This window comes from Sprattus sprattus, assembly GCF_963457725.1.
Source record: "Sprattus sprattus genome assembly, chromosome: 6".
NCBI classification, from domain to species: domain Eukaryota; kingdom Metazoa; phylum Chordata; class Actinopteri; order Clupeiformes; family Clupeidae; genus Sprattus; species Sprattus sprattus.
The window spans coordinates 16,577,650-16,592,483 of NC_137925.1; the positions used below are offsets into that span (position 1 = coordinate 16,577,650).

General features: G+C 43.5%; 1 protein-coding gene across 1 annotated transcript in view; it reads right to left on the reverse strand.

Moving 5' to 3' along the window:
• The window catches only part of apbb2a (amyloid beta (A4) precursor protein-binding, family B, member 2a), a gene marked incomplete at both ends in the record, with an annotated part of 30,995 nt that extends 18,748 nt beyond the window's left edge, over positions 1 to 12,247 (reverse strand). The window contains 7 exons of the mRNA XM_080841454.1: positions 2,043 to 2,170; positions 5,893 to 6,036; positions 8,368 to 8,428; positions 9,002 to 9,078; positions 9,465 to 9,596; positions 10,154 to 10,356; positions 11,233 to 12,247. Coding sequence (XP_080697580.1) covers positions 2,043 to 2,170; positions 5,893 to 6,036; positions 8,368 to 8,428; positions 9,002 to 9,078; positions 9,465 to 9,596; positions 10,154 to 10,356; positions 11,233 to 12,247 — 1,760 coding nt within the window. The remainder of the gene's footprint in view (positions 1 to 2,042; positions 2,171 to 5,892; positions 6,037 to 8,367; positions 8,429 to 9,001; positions 9,079 to 9,464; positions 9,597 to 10,153; positions 10,357 to 11,232) is intronic.
• Positions 12,248 to 14,834: the final 2,587 nt, after the last annotated feature.

Here is a 14,834-nt window from a genome sequence, read left to right on the forward strand (position 1 = left end):
AATCGCAACTCCCCTGGAAACACACATAGCCTTGCTGAGTGTTCCAGATTTAGACCTATGACTTCATCGCCTCGGTGTAGACCACGTGGACACAGACACACACACACACACACACACACACACACACACACACACACACACACACACACACACACACACACACACACACACTCATGTACGTTTCCACACATACACACACACACACACACACACACATGTAGGTGCAAAGTCAGGGAGATGCATGTATGCATACACCTGTGCATACAACCACACCCTGAAATAATGCACATTCGCATATGCAGTCGTATAGGCAGTCGTATAGGCACGGCTTCTGATCTAAACACATACATGGCCACCAGCACACACATGAATGCCAACGCAAACTCCTACTAAGTGCTCCAAAAATAGAAGTATGACTTCATCAACTTGTGAAGACCCCCTCCAAGATGAGCAGCCCAAGAGATGGAGGGCTCATTCATATTGTAGCAGAATGAGAGGAGAGAGGGAGGAGAGAGAGAGAGAAGACACAAAGAGAGCGGGAGAGGTGGAAAAAGAGGGAGAGAAAAAGAGGGAAGAAGGTTGAGGTGGTGGCAGAGGCATTGACAGGTACAGGTCAGCGGGGGCAGAGCACTCTCACCTAGGAGACAGAAGATATTTTGGGTCTCACCTACGTCCACAAAACTGACTGGCTGAACCACATCTGCACCCTCATAGCGTCTTGGTGCAACAGATAGACCTTTCCAAACAAATCCACCCCCGGCTGATTCTGCACACTACTCAAGTCTCAGACAACACACACACACACATTCCCCTCCCATATGGACAGTCCACATCTATACAAACATTCATCATGATCTATACACACAACATGTAGCTCTGCATATTAAAACACACCCATTTGCTCCAACACATGCACTCCCGCTTGACTCCTCATACATCAACCACATGTCTGTCTGGAGCTCCCTCTGCTGGCCATCACAGGCATGGCCGGCTCGCTGATGAGAAAGCACCTGTTCCAGCTCATAATATCAATCCTGGCTTGATGGATGCTGCATAGAGGTTCAGATCAGGCTAAGGATCCAAACTAATTAGTGAAACGAAGGCTGGCATAGTGACTGAAGTTCCAGTTAAAGTCAATTGGTTCTGACAGGACACAGGCTGTTTAATCACATGGTGACAAAGCCTTCATCTCTGATGCAGACATGCAAGATTCAGCTGGCTATGAAAGCACTGATATTAAGCATACATGCAAGATAAATTAGGTGGAGCTGGTGAAGGGAAGAGGGAGTGAAAGAGGGAGGAAGAAGGAGAGAAAGAGAAAGAGGGAGAGAGAAGTAGTAAGTCGTTATGCAGTTAATGTGCTCCTGAGAAACCTCCCTCTGATTCTCTCTCTCTCGATTTTCCCTCTCTCTCTCTCTCTGAGTTTTTTCCCAGCCCCCCCTCTCTCGAAGACATGTCTTTTCCATTACCATAGAGACAGGGCACTGAAACTTTCATCACCCCTTAGGGAATGATGGAGAGAAGGAGAGAGTGAGAGAAAGAGAGAGAGAGTGTATGAGACTATATAGACAGAAAAAGAGAGGAAGGCACGCAATGTTTCTCAAAGAGTCACAGAAGGAAAAGAAAGATAGAAGGAAATTAGGAGAGAAAGATGCAAAAAACATAACGGGGGAATGATGGAGGGGAAAAAAGCGTTCGCACCTCTTCTTCCACATTGCCTTCCTTTGAATAGATGAAAGATGTGGCCTTGGGCTCAGTGTGCCTCTCACAGCAGTCACAGCACATTACTGGCATTAACACACACACACACACACACACACACACACACACACACACACACGCACACGCACACGCACACGCACACACACACACATACACATACACACACAGCACCCCCCCCCCCCCCACACACACACACACACAACCATCCAGATACCATACTTTCGTCAACCCACCCCATTGTAAAATGTACTATTCACAATATAAATTGAATGTACATTAAACCGAATAATCCATGACATTACTATAAAATAACGCATTACCTGCTGTGGTCTCGGCCTACTCCCCATACCCGGATGAAGCTGATTGGTTGCGAGTGCAGCAGCGTGTGATCTGTGGGGTCAACTAGGGTCAGCGTGACATCCTGGAGGACTAGGAGCATGGGCTTGCCCTGCAGGAGTGGGGGAAAAGGGGAAATGAACTTTAAACACTGACACCACCACCATTCAATGAATCAAGAGAACTGTAGAGAAGAGAACACTTGACACTGACACCATAACTCTACTAATGAGACCTTCAGAGCCGGCATTCTGAACCAGGAAATGAGCAGCAACAGCAGTTTCAGGAGCAAGAGGTTCAGTTTGTTAAAAAAAATAAATCAGTGGTCTGCAGGGAGACTTTGTTCTTCCTAGTTATCTCATTTATAACCTTACAGTGACAGTAGTAAAATATTCCCTGTGCAGTGTGATTAAGCGTAGGCTTACAGGCTCAAGACACTGTTCCTCGTCCCGTTGCTGTATGCTTCTCTATTAGTGTTAGTATTATTTTTAGGGAATGTTTTAATTAAATGCCATATGTGGTTTGTTGAATTTAGACTGGGGATATTTAAGCAGTTAAGCAGCACAGCCATGTCCATATTCCAATACTATACCACCACTAACAAAGAGGACTTAAGAAATGTAAACGAGGCTTAATTAACCACCGGCGCAACTCATCCGGTGACTCTTATAAGCGCTTAGATATTTAGTCAAACTATTTTAATCCAAGCATTTAGAAAAAGTACATTCCGTCAGTGGGTGTAGTCACTAGCACGCATGCCCTTAGCATTCCTAGCATCATGTTTTACCAGCTGACCTATGAAAAAGTAATGTGTAAGGGAGAGGGGAATGACAACGTTATACCAAGAACTCTACTTCCTGTGTGGCCAATCAGGACATAAATATTCATAAAAATGAATTTGCCAGACGACCTGACTGGAGGATTCTGTTATGCATAGAAACCCATGACATCTCAGCTGTGATCTGACCTGAGAACAGCTTCACGTATGTTATGAGCATGAGGTCCTGGTGCGTGTCACATGTGAGACACTGACAGGGGTAATTTTCCAGAGCATGAACTCGCTGTGGTATGAATGAGTCATCAACCATTAAGTTAACATGACCTTGGAGTTAATGTATAAAGAATCACGGCCGGAGGTCAGTTATGAGACGGTTTCTCCAGAAACGCTGGCACAGCCAGAGTAATCGTAAAATAAGTAATTTAAACAATGCAGTGTACATTTCATTTAATGTATAACATCAAGGGAAGCAGAATGGATTTTTTTATGTGCTTTTTCCTCTCTATCTCTGCTCTAGAGTTCGCTTATCAAAGATGTCACTGTTCTTACCCACATTGCAAGACTTAATGTCAACACTATCCTACCTTCCTCTAGGGCAGTATGGTTACTTCCCCCACAAAGCCATGAATACCAATCCCAAAATACCATAAAGCCTTGAAAATCTAAGTAGAATTAATTGGTAATAATACCTCAACTATCTCTTCATTTTCCTGGATTTACATAGAGAACACATTAAATCCTAATAACCCATTAAATGGCTTTTGCTTCCCTAGGCAGTGGTGCGTGTTAAGAGAGAACGGGAGGGAGAATGGAAATGATTAATTGTTGATGGAATATTATGCTCTGAAGTCCTCTGATATCATACTTCCACAAAAAAGTAAAAATTGCCATGTGAAAAACACATATAGAGTTGGCAGCGGTGCCTAGAGAGAGAGAGAGTTCAGAGCATAAGAGTTAACATTGTTTGAGGAAAACGTAATCAGCCATGAAGTACTCCAAGTGGGTCGGTAATTGGCACTGACTTTGATTTGTATCCCAAAACAACAGCAGCTAAGAAAGGCGAGGCACGGTGTGTGTGTGTGTGTGTGTGTGTGTGTGTGTGTGTGTGTGTGTGTGTGTGTGTGTGTGTGTGTGTGTGTGTGTGTGTGTGTGTATTTGACAAGGTTAACTGATGAGCCGTGGGAGGCTGCGCTGGTTGGTTTTACATCCATGTCCTTGCTCGTCTGCTGCCGGGTGTTGAAACAACAGGGGGGTTTTGTGTTAGCGGAGATGAGATGGCATTAATGCAGTGACTCCTGCAAGGCTGACTGACTGCCATTGTGCCGTGTGCACAGAGAACACAGGCTGGCCAACTTCTTAACTAGTCTCTGCTGTCTGCTGATTGTCATTGTGCACTATGGCCTAAGTTTTTCTGACGTGTGTGGATATGTGGAGATATACATATATATATATGGGCCATTCTACCGAATTGATGCAAAGTCATGTCGGATATATTTAGAATTTTTGTATGGTTTTTTCCCAAAACTTTGTCCGTATGTATATTGTACCATATCTAAAGTACACATATCTAGTAAAAGAACTGTCAAGTTTTATATTGTATTTTCAGAATGTGTTGGAATGTTTTTCCTCTTCCAAAAATTGTCACTACCGAAACATCACATTTACTATAGTAAAAAAGTATTATTATTGACCTGTTCAGATTGTGTTTCCTTCCCTTCTCTGAAGAGTATTTTTACAAATATTTCTTGAAGATTTTCACAATGAAATGAATTTTTTACCAAATTTTCAAGGTCAATTTATCTGTTTCGGTAGTGACTGCACTGTTTCGGTAGTGACTGCACTGTTGGATGGATGTTCATTTCTCTCCCAAAATCATCCAAAAGGTGCTCTGGGCCTCCCTTTAGTCCACACAACACATTTATTTAAAAATTATGGGATTGAACTACTTGCCATTTCATTTTGTCACTACCAAAATCATCTGGTCACTACCATATGTTTCGGTAGTGACAATTCTAGCTAACTTTAAGCATAAATAAAGAATTCTAGCAAGCACACGGCTTGCAAACACATCTTTGAAGAGGTGTACACACATACAAACATAAGATTTTCCATGAAACCCCAAAAGGTTTACTTAATTGAAGAAAACATGCGTTTCGGTAGTGACAATTCTTAAGGTTACACGTCGATTTTCAGACTTTGGAACACATTTATATAAAAACTATGGGATTTAGCTACTTACCATTCAACCATGAGGGACAGAGATGCAGTGTCACTGCATGGTCAAAAATGCAGAGTCGTGGCTAAAACACAGGCTCAGCCAATGGACTAAAACTCTTGTGTTTCGGTAGTGACATGAAAACTAGGGACATGATTTTTTGAGTATAGTAAATTGATTTAAAAATTAAACCCACAATAAATCTAAATATTCCAAGTTCTGTTTCAACCCAATCATAAAGATCTTTGAAATTAAATCATTGAAAAAAATCAAAAAGTGTTATTTAAAGGCATTGAAATTTAGATGTCAGGGTTGGGGACAGCTACTTCCCAATAGAAAGTACCCTATAAATGATGATTTTGTATATATTTAGCTTATCACTATCTCATGTAATGCATTGGGTTTATATAGACCATAACATTTTCTAATTTAATATCTATGCCTAAATACCTAATTGTTTTGTAAATAGATTTTATTGTTGAGGGACTGCATATTACACGAATTCGGTAGAATGGCCCATATACGTTTAATGAGACTGTGTTTGTGCACATGTATGTGATTATGTTTGAGTGTATGTAGTAAGTTCATATCCTGTATCAGGGTTGTAATAGTTAAGTTAATATAAGACTTACATTAATACTAGCAGTGAATAAAATACAAATGAAAATACTAAAAAAAAAAAAAATACTCAACTGAAATCAAAAAGCAAACTGAAAGACAAAATAAAAATAAATGAAAATTTCAAAACTATAATAAATCTGTAATGTTTGCGTGTGTGTCCAGTGCATGTGTATGTGTGTGTGTGTGTGTGTGTGTGTGTGTGTGTGTGTGTATGACTGACCTCCTCTGTCTCTCCAGTGGTGTCTCTCTCTCTGGTGCGGAGCTGCAGCTGTCTGATGCAGTCACTGACCACCACACTGCTCCTACCAGCCACCATATCAGCGTCTGAGACCTCTAGCCAGCCAAGGGAACACACAGGGAACACCTGCAGATCACACACACACACACACACACACACACACACACACACACACACACACACACACACACACACACACAGGGGGACATAGAGAGAAAGAGATGAATACACAAATAGGATTACCTAGTAAGAAGCATTCAAGTACATCCACATCACAAAACAATTACAGCAAATCCTCAAGGTCAAACAAAGACAAAAGCTTATGTAAAGGCTCATAAAATATAAAATGCTTGTGTTTTTTAAAACAAACACAGATCGCACTTGGCAACCAAACTAGACGAGCCTTCAGTTGCCTGCAGCCTTTTGCTTCAGTCGAGTTGTCTGCAGATAGTTTCCCCAATACAAGAGCAGTCCCCTAAGAACAACCCTGCTAGTCTGGTCCAAACACAAACATATCACCCCTCAGCCTTCATTAGGTGTTAAATATTCTTCTTGATGGACAGCAGCTCTCAATCTCCCTCAACACACACGCTTAGGTTTGAATACAGGAAGCATTACATCAAGAGGAATGGTGCATAAGGCTTCCTTCAAAATGCAAATTGTTCCTCTCTCTGGATTAAAGGTTCAATAATTTCAGTACTTTTTTTTTATTTTTTAGTAATTGTAGTCATAGAGAGCTACATGGCTAAAGGTAAGAACATAGATAACAGATCATAATGATAGACATATAGATAATAATACCTAATAGAGATTTTTTGAAAAAATATATGATTGAATACTAAATAAGATAAATGTGATCTATACAGTTAAATGCTAATATAAATAAATTAAGCTATGTCATTATGTCTATGCGCTGACCTTGAATCAGCATTCTACATATGTTCATCATAAGCAGAGTGAGAACAGTGACCCTAGAGCTCTTATCTCCCATCCCACCATCAAACAACCTGCTCAGGAGAGGGGCTGCAGGGAGGGAGCTATGCAGAGTAGCGCGTGCTTCGCAAGTTGAGCACTGATGTCTAAATTAAGATTTAGGATTTCAGCATTATAATTCAGCCGGAGCAGTGGCTGTTTCCTTCTCCCTCCCTCTCCCTCTCTGCTTCTCTCTCCCTCCCTCCCTCCCTCCCTCTTCCCTTCCTCTCGTTCTCGGTCTCAAGACAGATGGAGAGCTTTCTGGCGCATCTCATTAAACTTTCAAGCCATGATGTCATCCCCACACGTGCCTTCTCCATATGGTAGTGGGATCCCACAGTCCTTTGAGGTTCAGCCTCTTTCTGAGACACGTGCAGAGAGATGCCTGGATCAGAGGGCTGCTGTGGTTCATTGTGTTCCAGCATTGTATGTACAGCATTCTCTCTCTCTTTCTCTCTCTCTCTCTCAGTCTTCGTCTTTCTCTCTCTATTTCAGCCTCTCTCAGGCACAGATATGCACACAGAGATGAAGACACTCTCTCGTTTGTCTATGCAGACAGACACTCAACAATATGTACACACACACACACACACACAAACACACACGCAAGCACGCACGCACAGACACACACAAACACACACACACACACACAGACACACACACAGACACACACACACACAGACACAGACACACACACACACACACATACACACACACACACACACACACACACACATCCATCCATGCAGGAGTACGTGGGATACACATGGTATAAGAAAAATATGTCATCTCATACCAACAGATGGCAGTCAAGCACCTTAAACTACCATTTCCAAAAACAACCCCAAGGTGGCAGATAAGTACAACTAGTGCTCAACTAGTCTAAACGTACCAGTCACTGATTTTAAGATGTGACAGTCAGTTAATTTGTTTACTTTTATGGCAGCATATGTTTGTTTCAGAGAAAAAATTTACTTTGTAACTATCTGTGCACAATACATTTTTATAATTAACTGACAGTTCATGCAGAGAAGATGCACTAAATCAAGGTCGAAAGCCTGAATTTGACTTTTTTCACTCAGGTTTTGTTCCATGCTATAGATACAATAAGAAATCAGAAATGCGATTAAATTACCAACTCATATTAATTTCAATTATTTGTCAATGTCAGAGTATTAGAGGCAATTATGTATTTGTGCTAAGGTAATGCATTTCTCTGAGTACATATCTGTTAAATTAACTAAATGTTGCTATATCTCATCATCTGATATATTTCAAAGTAAGCTTCACTCAACAGCTAATTTAACACAACATCTGTGAAATGTAATACTATGTGTTCTCAAATAAACACTTTTTAACTAGCCAAAGCTAACTTCAAAGTCTGAGGGCTCAGCTCCTCAGTATTAAGTCAAGAAGCAAACATGTCTGTCTAATCAGGGCAGGTTGTGCCTGGTGTGATGTAGCTGCACCCCTGGACTCTGTTACCTGAGAGTCCAGGTCAATGCTGGTCCTGGGGGAGGGGACTGAGTCAGGGAGGACCCTCGCTCTGCCCAGAGGAAAACATGCACAACAGTCAGTCAGAGCAGTACTCATGTTTAAATAACAATCACACAGAGCAGAGGATCTACGGTTTCACAAATATGCTACACAACGGTCCGTTTAATGTCATACACTGAACATTTTGGACTTCTGCGTTGTTTTATTTTATCTATGTGATGATAATAACTTTGAAACACATCAAACAATAAATATATTTAAATTTGAATGAAACAAATTAACGTATTTATAACAAATCAATTTCTATTTAATATTTATTTTTAAATGAACTATTACAAATGTGTGATTTTCCAGATACAAAATGAAAAGATTTTGACCCTACAAGAAAATATCTCGTCAAACCAGTGATTATTGTATATATGTATAGAGCAAAGCTTCCAGATCTACTATGCTTTCTTCCGCCCATCACAGGAGACAATCATGCCTCTGTGTTCTCTGGCTGGTTCCATACAGACAGAGAGCGGATTTAGTGAATGGGCTGTCTGAATGTAAGGAGTGCATTTAACTGCAAGCTAATGGCTTCTGTGATGCACTGTAATGGTGAGAGGGGAGAGAGACCCACCGCAGTTTCACATGGGCACTTCCTGTCTCGGGCTGCCGGAGATTAGCATCCTGATGGGTTACCTCTTCCCTAATACTCTACAGGGAGAGATGGAGAGAGAGAGAGAAAGAGAGAGAGAGAGAGAGAAAGAGAGACGCTGAGTGGATTCATGCCATTGAAAACCTCTTCAATGCCACATATTACCTTGTTACATGATGTAAGAGTCACTCAGTAAACAATTTTTTCAGTTACTCTTCTGTGTAAACAAAGCCATTTTCTGGTGTTTGAAAATATACAAAATTCATGCAAATGTCTGCTTGTCAAGCATGTGTCAGTTAACGCCATTCATTTCAAGTTTGCTTCACTGGTTTAAAAGCAAGAAAAACTGGTGATGTGATGTTTTGACAGGTATTTTTATGCTCTTTGAAGGCAGTGCGTTTGCACAGCAACAAAGCCCCGAAAAAGCATTGCCATCAGCACTTACCAAGTAGTTGTTGTTGAGGAAGCCTACGGCGGGCATCATGATATCATAGGAGAGAGGGGAGTTGGAGGGGGAGGAGGCCGCAGAGGAAGGCACTGGCTCCACGGAGCTGTCGGACACGATGCTGCTTGGGCGCTGCAGGCAAATGGAGGCATAGAATGAGGAAGGCAAGGTGGCCAAGAGCCAGAGTGTGAGGTACAGTTCACCCACAGGTTTAGCCATCCATAGCAATGAATGACAAATCATAGAGATGTGAAGTAGTATCATTAAACAAAAACGGGTGTGTATCTTATGAATGTGTTTAATATTGAGTGTTCCCATTGAGTGTGCTTGTGATCCAACAGTAAAAACCATAACTATTACAAAGATGGAGCATTTGTGCATTCTCAACTGCACATCCTTACAAGGGAGACTTGTCTCACAAAAAGAATAACCACATGCTGCCAAACTATAAACTTTAATTTGACCACGTGCCATTAGAGATGGCCTCTTTATGAGAGTCTGAAATTGTGCCCATGTGCGTATTTTAATGCCTATAATGTATAAACAATATGTTGAGAACACTTCAATACAAGAGGCGCAAGAAGCAATAGTCAGCTCTAAACACCTTTATCATGATTGAGTTTGGGAGGTGTCAGTGTTACTTAAGATCGCTGAAGTCCCTTAGTCATTATGGGGATGATGGAGTGTACCTCGCTTTGTGAGTTGTTGGGAGGGATGGTGAGGCCGGCTGCCTCGAGCCCCTCCTGCGCCGTGTCTGGCTCAGGATTGGTGTTGCCGTTAGACACAGGGCGCTCTCGTTGAGTGGTACCCGAAGGCACGTGCCAGAAATAGACCTCTGCCAAATCCTCCACCTCACGCCACCCAGGAGGCAGGTCACCATCCATCCATACGCCTGTAATAAAATACAATCGGATGGAGAGTGACAGTGAGTGGGATATACATATGCATATGCATTACATATACATCCTGTATACATACACAAGGAGACAGGAAAGATGATCCTTCATTACGCCCATTGTTATGGTAACGAGCTGACGTAACACCATGAACAAGGTCACACACACCGACAAGGAAACACACACAGCACGTAAGAACCAACAACACTAAGAACACACGGCATACAAGTGGTCATTTCCCAAAATGGGAACTCTCTCGGCATTGTCTCAGAACCGTCTGTCGTCATAGCAACTGCAGGAACCTTTATCGTTTCCTCCGGAGAATGAGGGCAGACCAAGAGTCAGACAAGTGAGATACATGAAAGCTCATTGTCTAGTGGTGTGTTTGTACGTGCATGCATGTGCGTGTGTGCGTGTGTGTGCGTGTGTGTGCGTGTGTGCGTGTGTGCGTGTGTGCGTGTGTGCGTGTGTGCGTGTGTTTGCGTGTGCGTGTGCGTGTGCTTGTGTGTGCGTGTGTGTGTGCGTGTGTGTGTGCGTGTGTGTGTGCGTGTGTGTGTGCGTGTGTGTGCGTGTGTGTGCGTGTGTGTGCGTGAGTGTGCGTGTGCGTGCGTGTGCGTGTGTGTGCGTGTGTGTGCGTGTGCGTGTGCGTGTACGCGCGTGCCTGTAGGTGTACGTGTACGTGTACGTGTACGTGTACGTGTACGTGTACGTGTACGTGTACGTGTACGTGTACGTGTACGTGTGTACGTGTGTACGTGTGTATGTGTGAGTGTGTATGTGTTCATGCGTGTGTGCGCATGAGCACTGAAATGATCACACTGGATGAGCCATCTATAATTCCTTGAACAATAATATTTGAACAATATAATTACCTCCAGCCTCCTGTGGTGTTTCCATTGAAGGACTCTCCTGTGAAAGTGTGGTCCAGCTGGAGTCTTCCTCTCCATCCTCCTCCTCCTCATCCTCATCTTCCTCCTGCCTGGCCGAAAGGGCCCCCACCCTGTGCCGGAGGGCCGCCTGATTGTTTGGATACAGCTCCACCCGGGTATCCTTCCCCCTAGACAGCTGCTCCTTCTTTGGTTTGTGGTCGTAGCTGTAGCTCCCCTCCATCCCCTTCAACTGGGCCTGGGTGGGACTCTCCTCCTCTTCCTCCTTGGCCAGCAGGAGGTGATTTTGGGGCAGGGTGAGGTGAGTCTCCACCCTGTTCTCCTTCACCCAGTCCTGCTGATCCAGCTTAGGCAGCAAAGGCTTCTCGGTCTCCTCCTCTTTCTCTTCCTCCCCGTCCTCCTCCTCTTCCTTCTCTTGCTTCTCATTGAAGCAAATGGGAGGCCCCTCCCGGCGGTAGTCCAGGAAGCTCTTGGTTCGCCTCCTCATTGGTGCGCAGTTTTGATTGTCTTTCCTGTCCAGCCAATCGGAGCTGCTCCTCCTGACCATGTTACTGGGCCTTTGGTTCTTGTTGAAGTCGTGCTGCTCCTCCTCGGCCTTCAGCTGGAGATTGGTGCCGTTTTTGGCCAGTTTGGAGTTGGATCTGGAGAGGGAGATTGAAGACATGGAGCCGAGGGAGGTGGAGGAGGCCGACTTGGTCGGGGCCGACCTCCCTCCTCTTCCCGGGGTACAGTTTGGAAGGTTGTCAGTCGCTCCCACCGTGTTGTGGACGCAGGCTGTGGAGTTCTTCTGCCGGCCCTTGGGGAGAGTTGAGGAGGGGCTGTTTGCATCTGTTGTCATCACGCCCTCTTTTATAGTCTCGTGGGCCAACGACTGGTTGTGGGAGGTGCGGAGGTTAAGAGATGTGGGCGGGGCAATCGAAGGGCCGCTGTGATTGGTGGCGTCAAGTGTCGAGGGGGTGGAGCCACTTCTTGTTAACGGAGGCTTCTGCAAGGACATCATGGCTTATTATGAGCCTGTTATTGAGGAATGGAAGGAGTGAAGAAGGTTAGAGAGAAATATAATGATGGTGTTAAATCTATTACACTGTACTATTTTTTATAATATAAAATATTATATATACGTATATACATACATATATACAGTACATATAATATTTAATATTGATTTGAAATGACAGGCTGCTGATAAGTTTAGTCCTCAGCATTGCCTGTAGGGCAATTATTTGTGCCAATTTATACAAGATAAGGGGTTGTCCTGGTGACAATATATACTCACAGCAAGGTCAGCTCACTAATGTAACTATGGTGACCTACATACAAATGGTACAAGCTAAACAGGTGCACTCGCTCTCTTCCTCTTTCTCTCTCTCTCTCTCCCTCTCTCAACACACACAAACACAGACACACACACACACACAGACACACACACACACACACACACACACCACATGTAACTGCCTCTTTATCTTTCACTCCAACAGACAAAATGGGGTTGTTAAAGAAATGCAAACAGGTCCCCAGTGTTGATTTTTCTGAGTGCGTGTGTTCTCCCATCATGCACCTCTCCACCAGAGAGAAATAGAGATGCTGTAATCCCACGGACCAGGCCCGGGCAGCGTCACAGGAGACGTGTGATTTATGTGGCCTCATATAGCCAGCAAAGCAGAACCTGAGGCCCTCCTAATCATTCATAAGGCCAAGAGGGATGTGCCACAGATGCCTCGGGCCGCCCAAAGACACGCACAGGCTCCAGGTAAGACATCTCATTTATAAGCCTGCCAAGATGCTCTGTTGTCAGAACATCAATCCAGACAAAGGCTGTGTGAATGTGTGTGAGAGTGTGTGTGTGTCTGTGTGTGTGTGTGTGTGTGTGTGTGTGTGTGTGTGTGTGTGTGTGTGTGTGTGTGTGTGTGTGTGTGTGTGGCAGTCTCTCTGTCTGATCTCTCAATACACTCAATGCATCAAAAAAGCCAACTAATGCAAACACTTTGGACAATCACACCCAAATATCGAGGCCTGTCTGGCTGCCAAACCTGGGTTGAAGCTTGAGGGCGGCCTAGCGTGTGCAGTCCTTCAGGTTTATTTTGCAGAGTCAGCAAGCACCCCCAAGGTACTGCTAAAATCAACAATCTCCTAGCACACACACACACACACACACACACACACACACACACACATACACACACACCTATCGATCAACACTCACACGCAGAGACTCAGATTTCACTGCCATACACAAATTCAACTTTCATGGTACACTGGAAAATCTGTAACAAGCAGATTTCAGCAAAGATAAGTCTTATGCAAAAAGTGTGAGAGATTATTCTGTAAACAAATAAACACACCATAGCTCTTTCTGCAACCAGGGCATGTGGGTCCCTGTCAGACAGTTCTGTTTTGACTGGTAAAGGTCACACACCTGTTGTGCTGACCTGGCACTGCTTTCAATGATATTCTCTTGCACACTGCATGAGTCGTCGACTGTTAGGATTTAGAATGACTTTTATTTCGAAAGGGATGGAGATCAATTATGCAGGACTTGACCCTTATCACGAACAGTTCGCATTTGGAATGACTGATCAGGCTGACTAATGTAATTTACCTGATCAATTTAAAATGTATTTAGATTTAACTAAAAAATTGATACATTATGTAATGTCTCTTATGATGGATCGTCACCTTCAGTCAAGTCACTTCACTAATGAGTGCTGAGATATTTTTAACTTGATGAGACAAAAACAAATTCTAAAGAAACTGCACACATTATAGTCATCAACTTCTATCTCACCTTCGGAATTACTAAAAACTTAAAAGAATGGTTTGCTTATCGCATGTCAGACAATGATACGATTATTTAAATCATTCCTGGTGCCCTGAGCCGACAAGGCTAATAGCACAAACGGTAGTATTCCAAAACATTACATCATAAGGTTGAGAGGTAGATGTCATCCTAGTCACGGTGTACTGTATTTATCTTCTCCATCCCTTTTTGTATTAAGCATCTGAACCTGTGTCATTGTATGTCTCAGCTGGTAGTAGCACTATATTGCAGCGACTGCAAACACTTGTCGTCAATTCTAGAAACAAGTTACAGCATTGTCGAAGGGGACGCGATAAATGTGTCGCCGACAGCCAACTCCCGTTCCTCCCTTGTGATGGAGCAAACTGCGCATCTTTCGAGCCTCTCTGATAATTTGCGTTACAAACCCCTTACTCACCGTTTGCGAACTCCGTATTTGTGCAAGTTTACCGCTCAGCTGACCAAACGAGCGAAACTGCTGCAGCCGCAAAGTGACACCCTCTTTTCGCTGCGTTTCCTCCAATATATGATATCATCTCAGTCTCCTCCCTGGTGATCGAGCGCTGTTCACGCCGTTGCATCCCTACGCGTCGCGTCACCCATGTGTGCGCGCTGACGGAACGGAACCAAATCGACCAACCACAGCTCGGAGCGTTGGGCAGTGTTTCCGCATTGACATCTTATCGTAATAGGTAAACCTGCACTAAATAAACCTCTATGATTACACCCTTTGAAGTAGCTCTACGTATGGTAAGAGCTATATTTTAAATTCTGTTTATCGTATGGG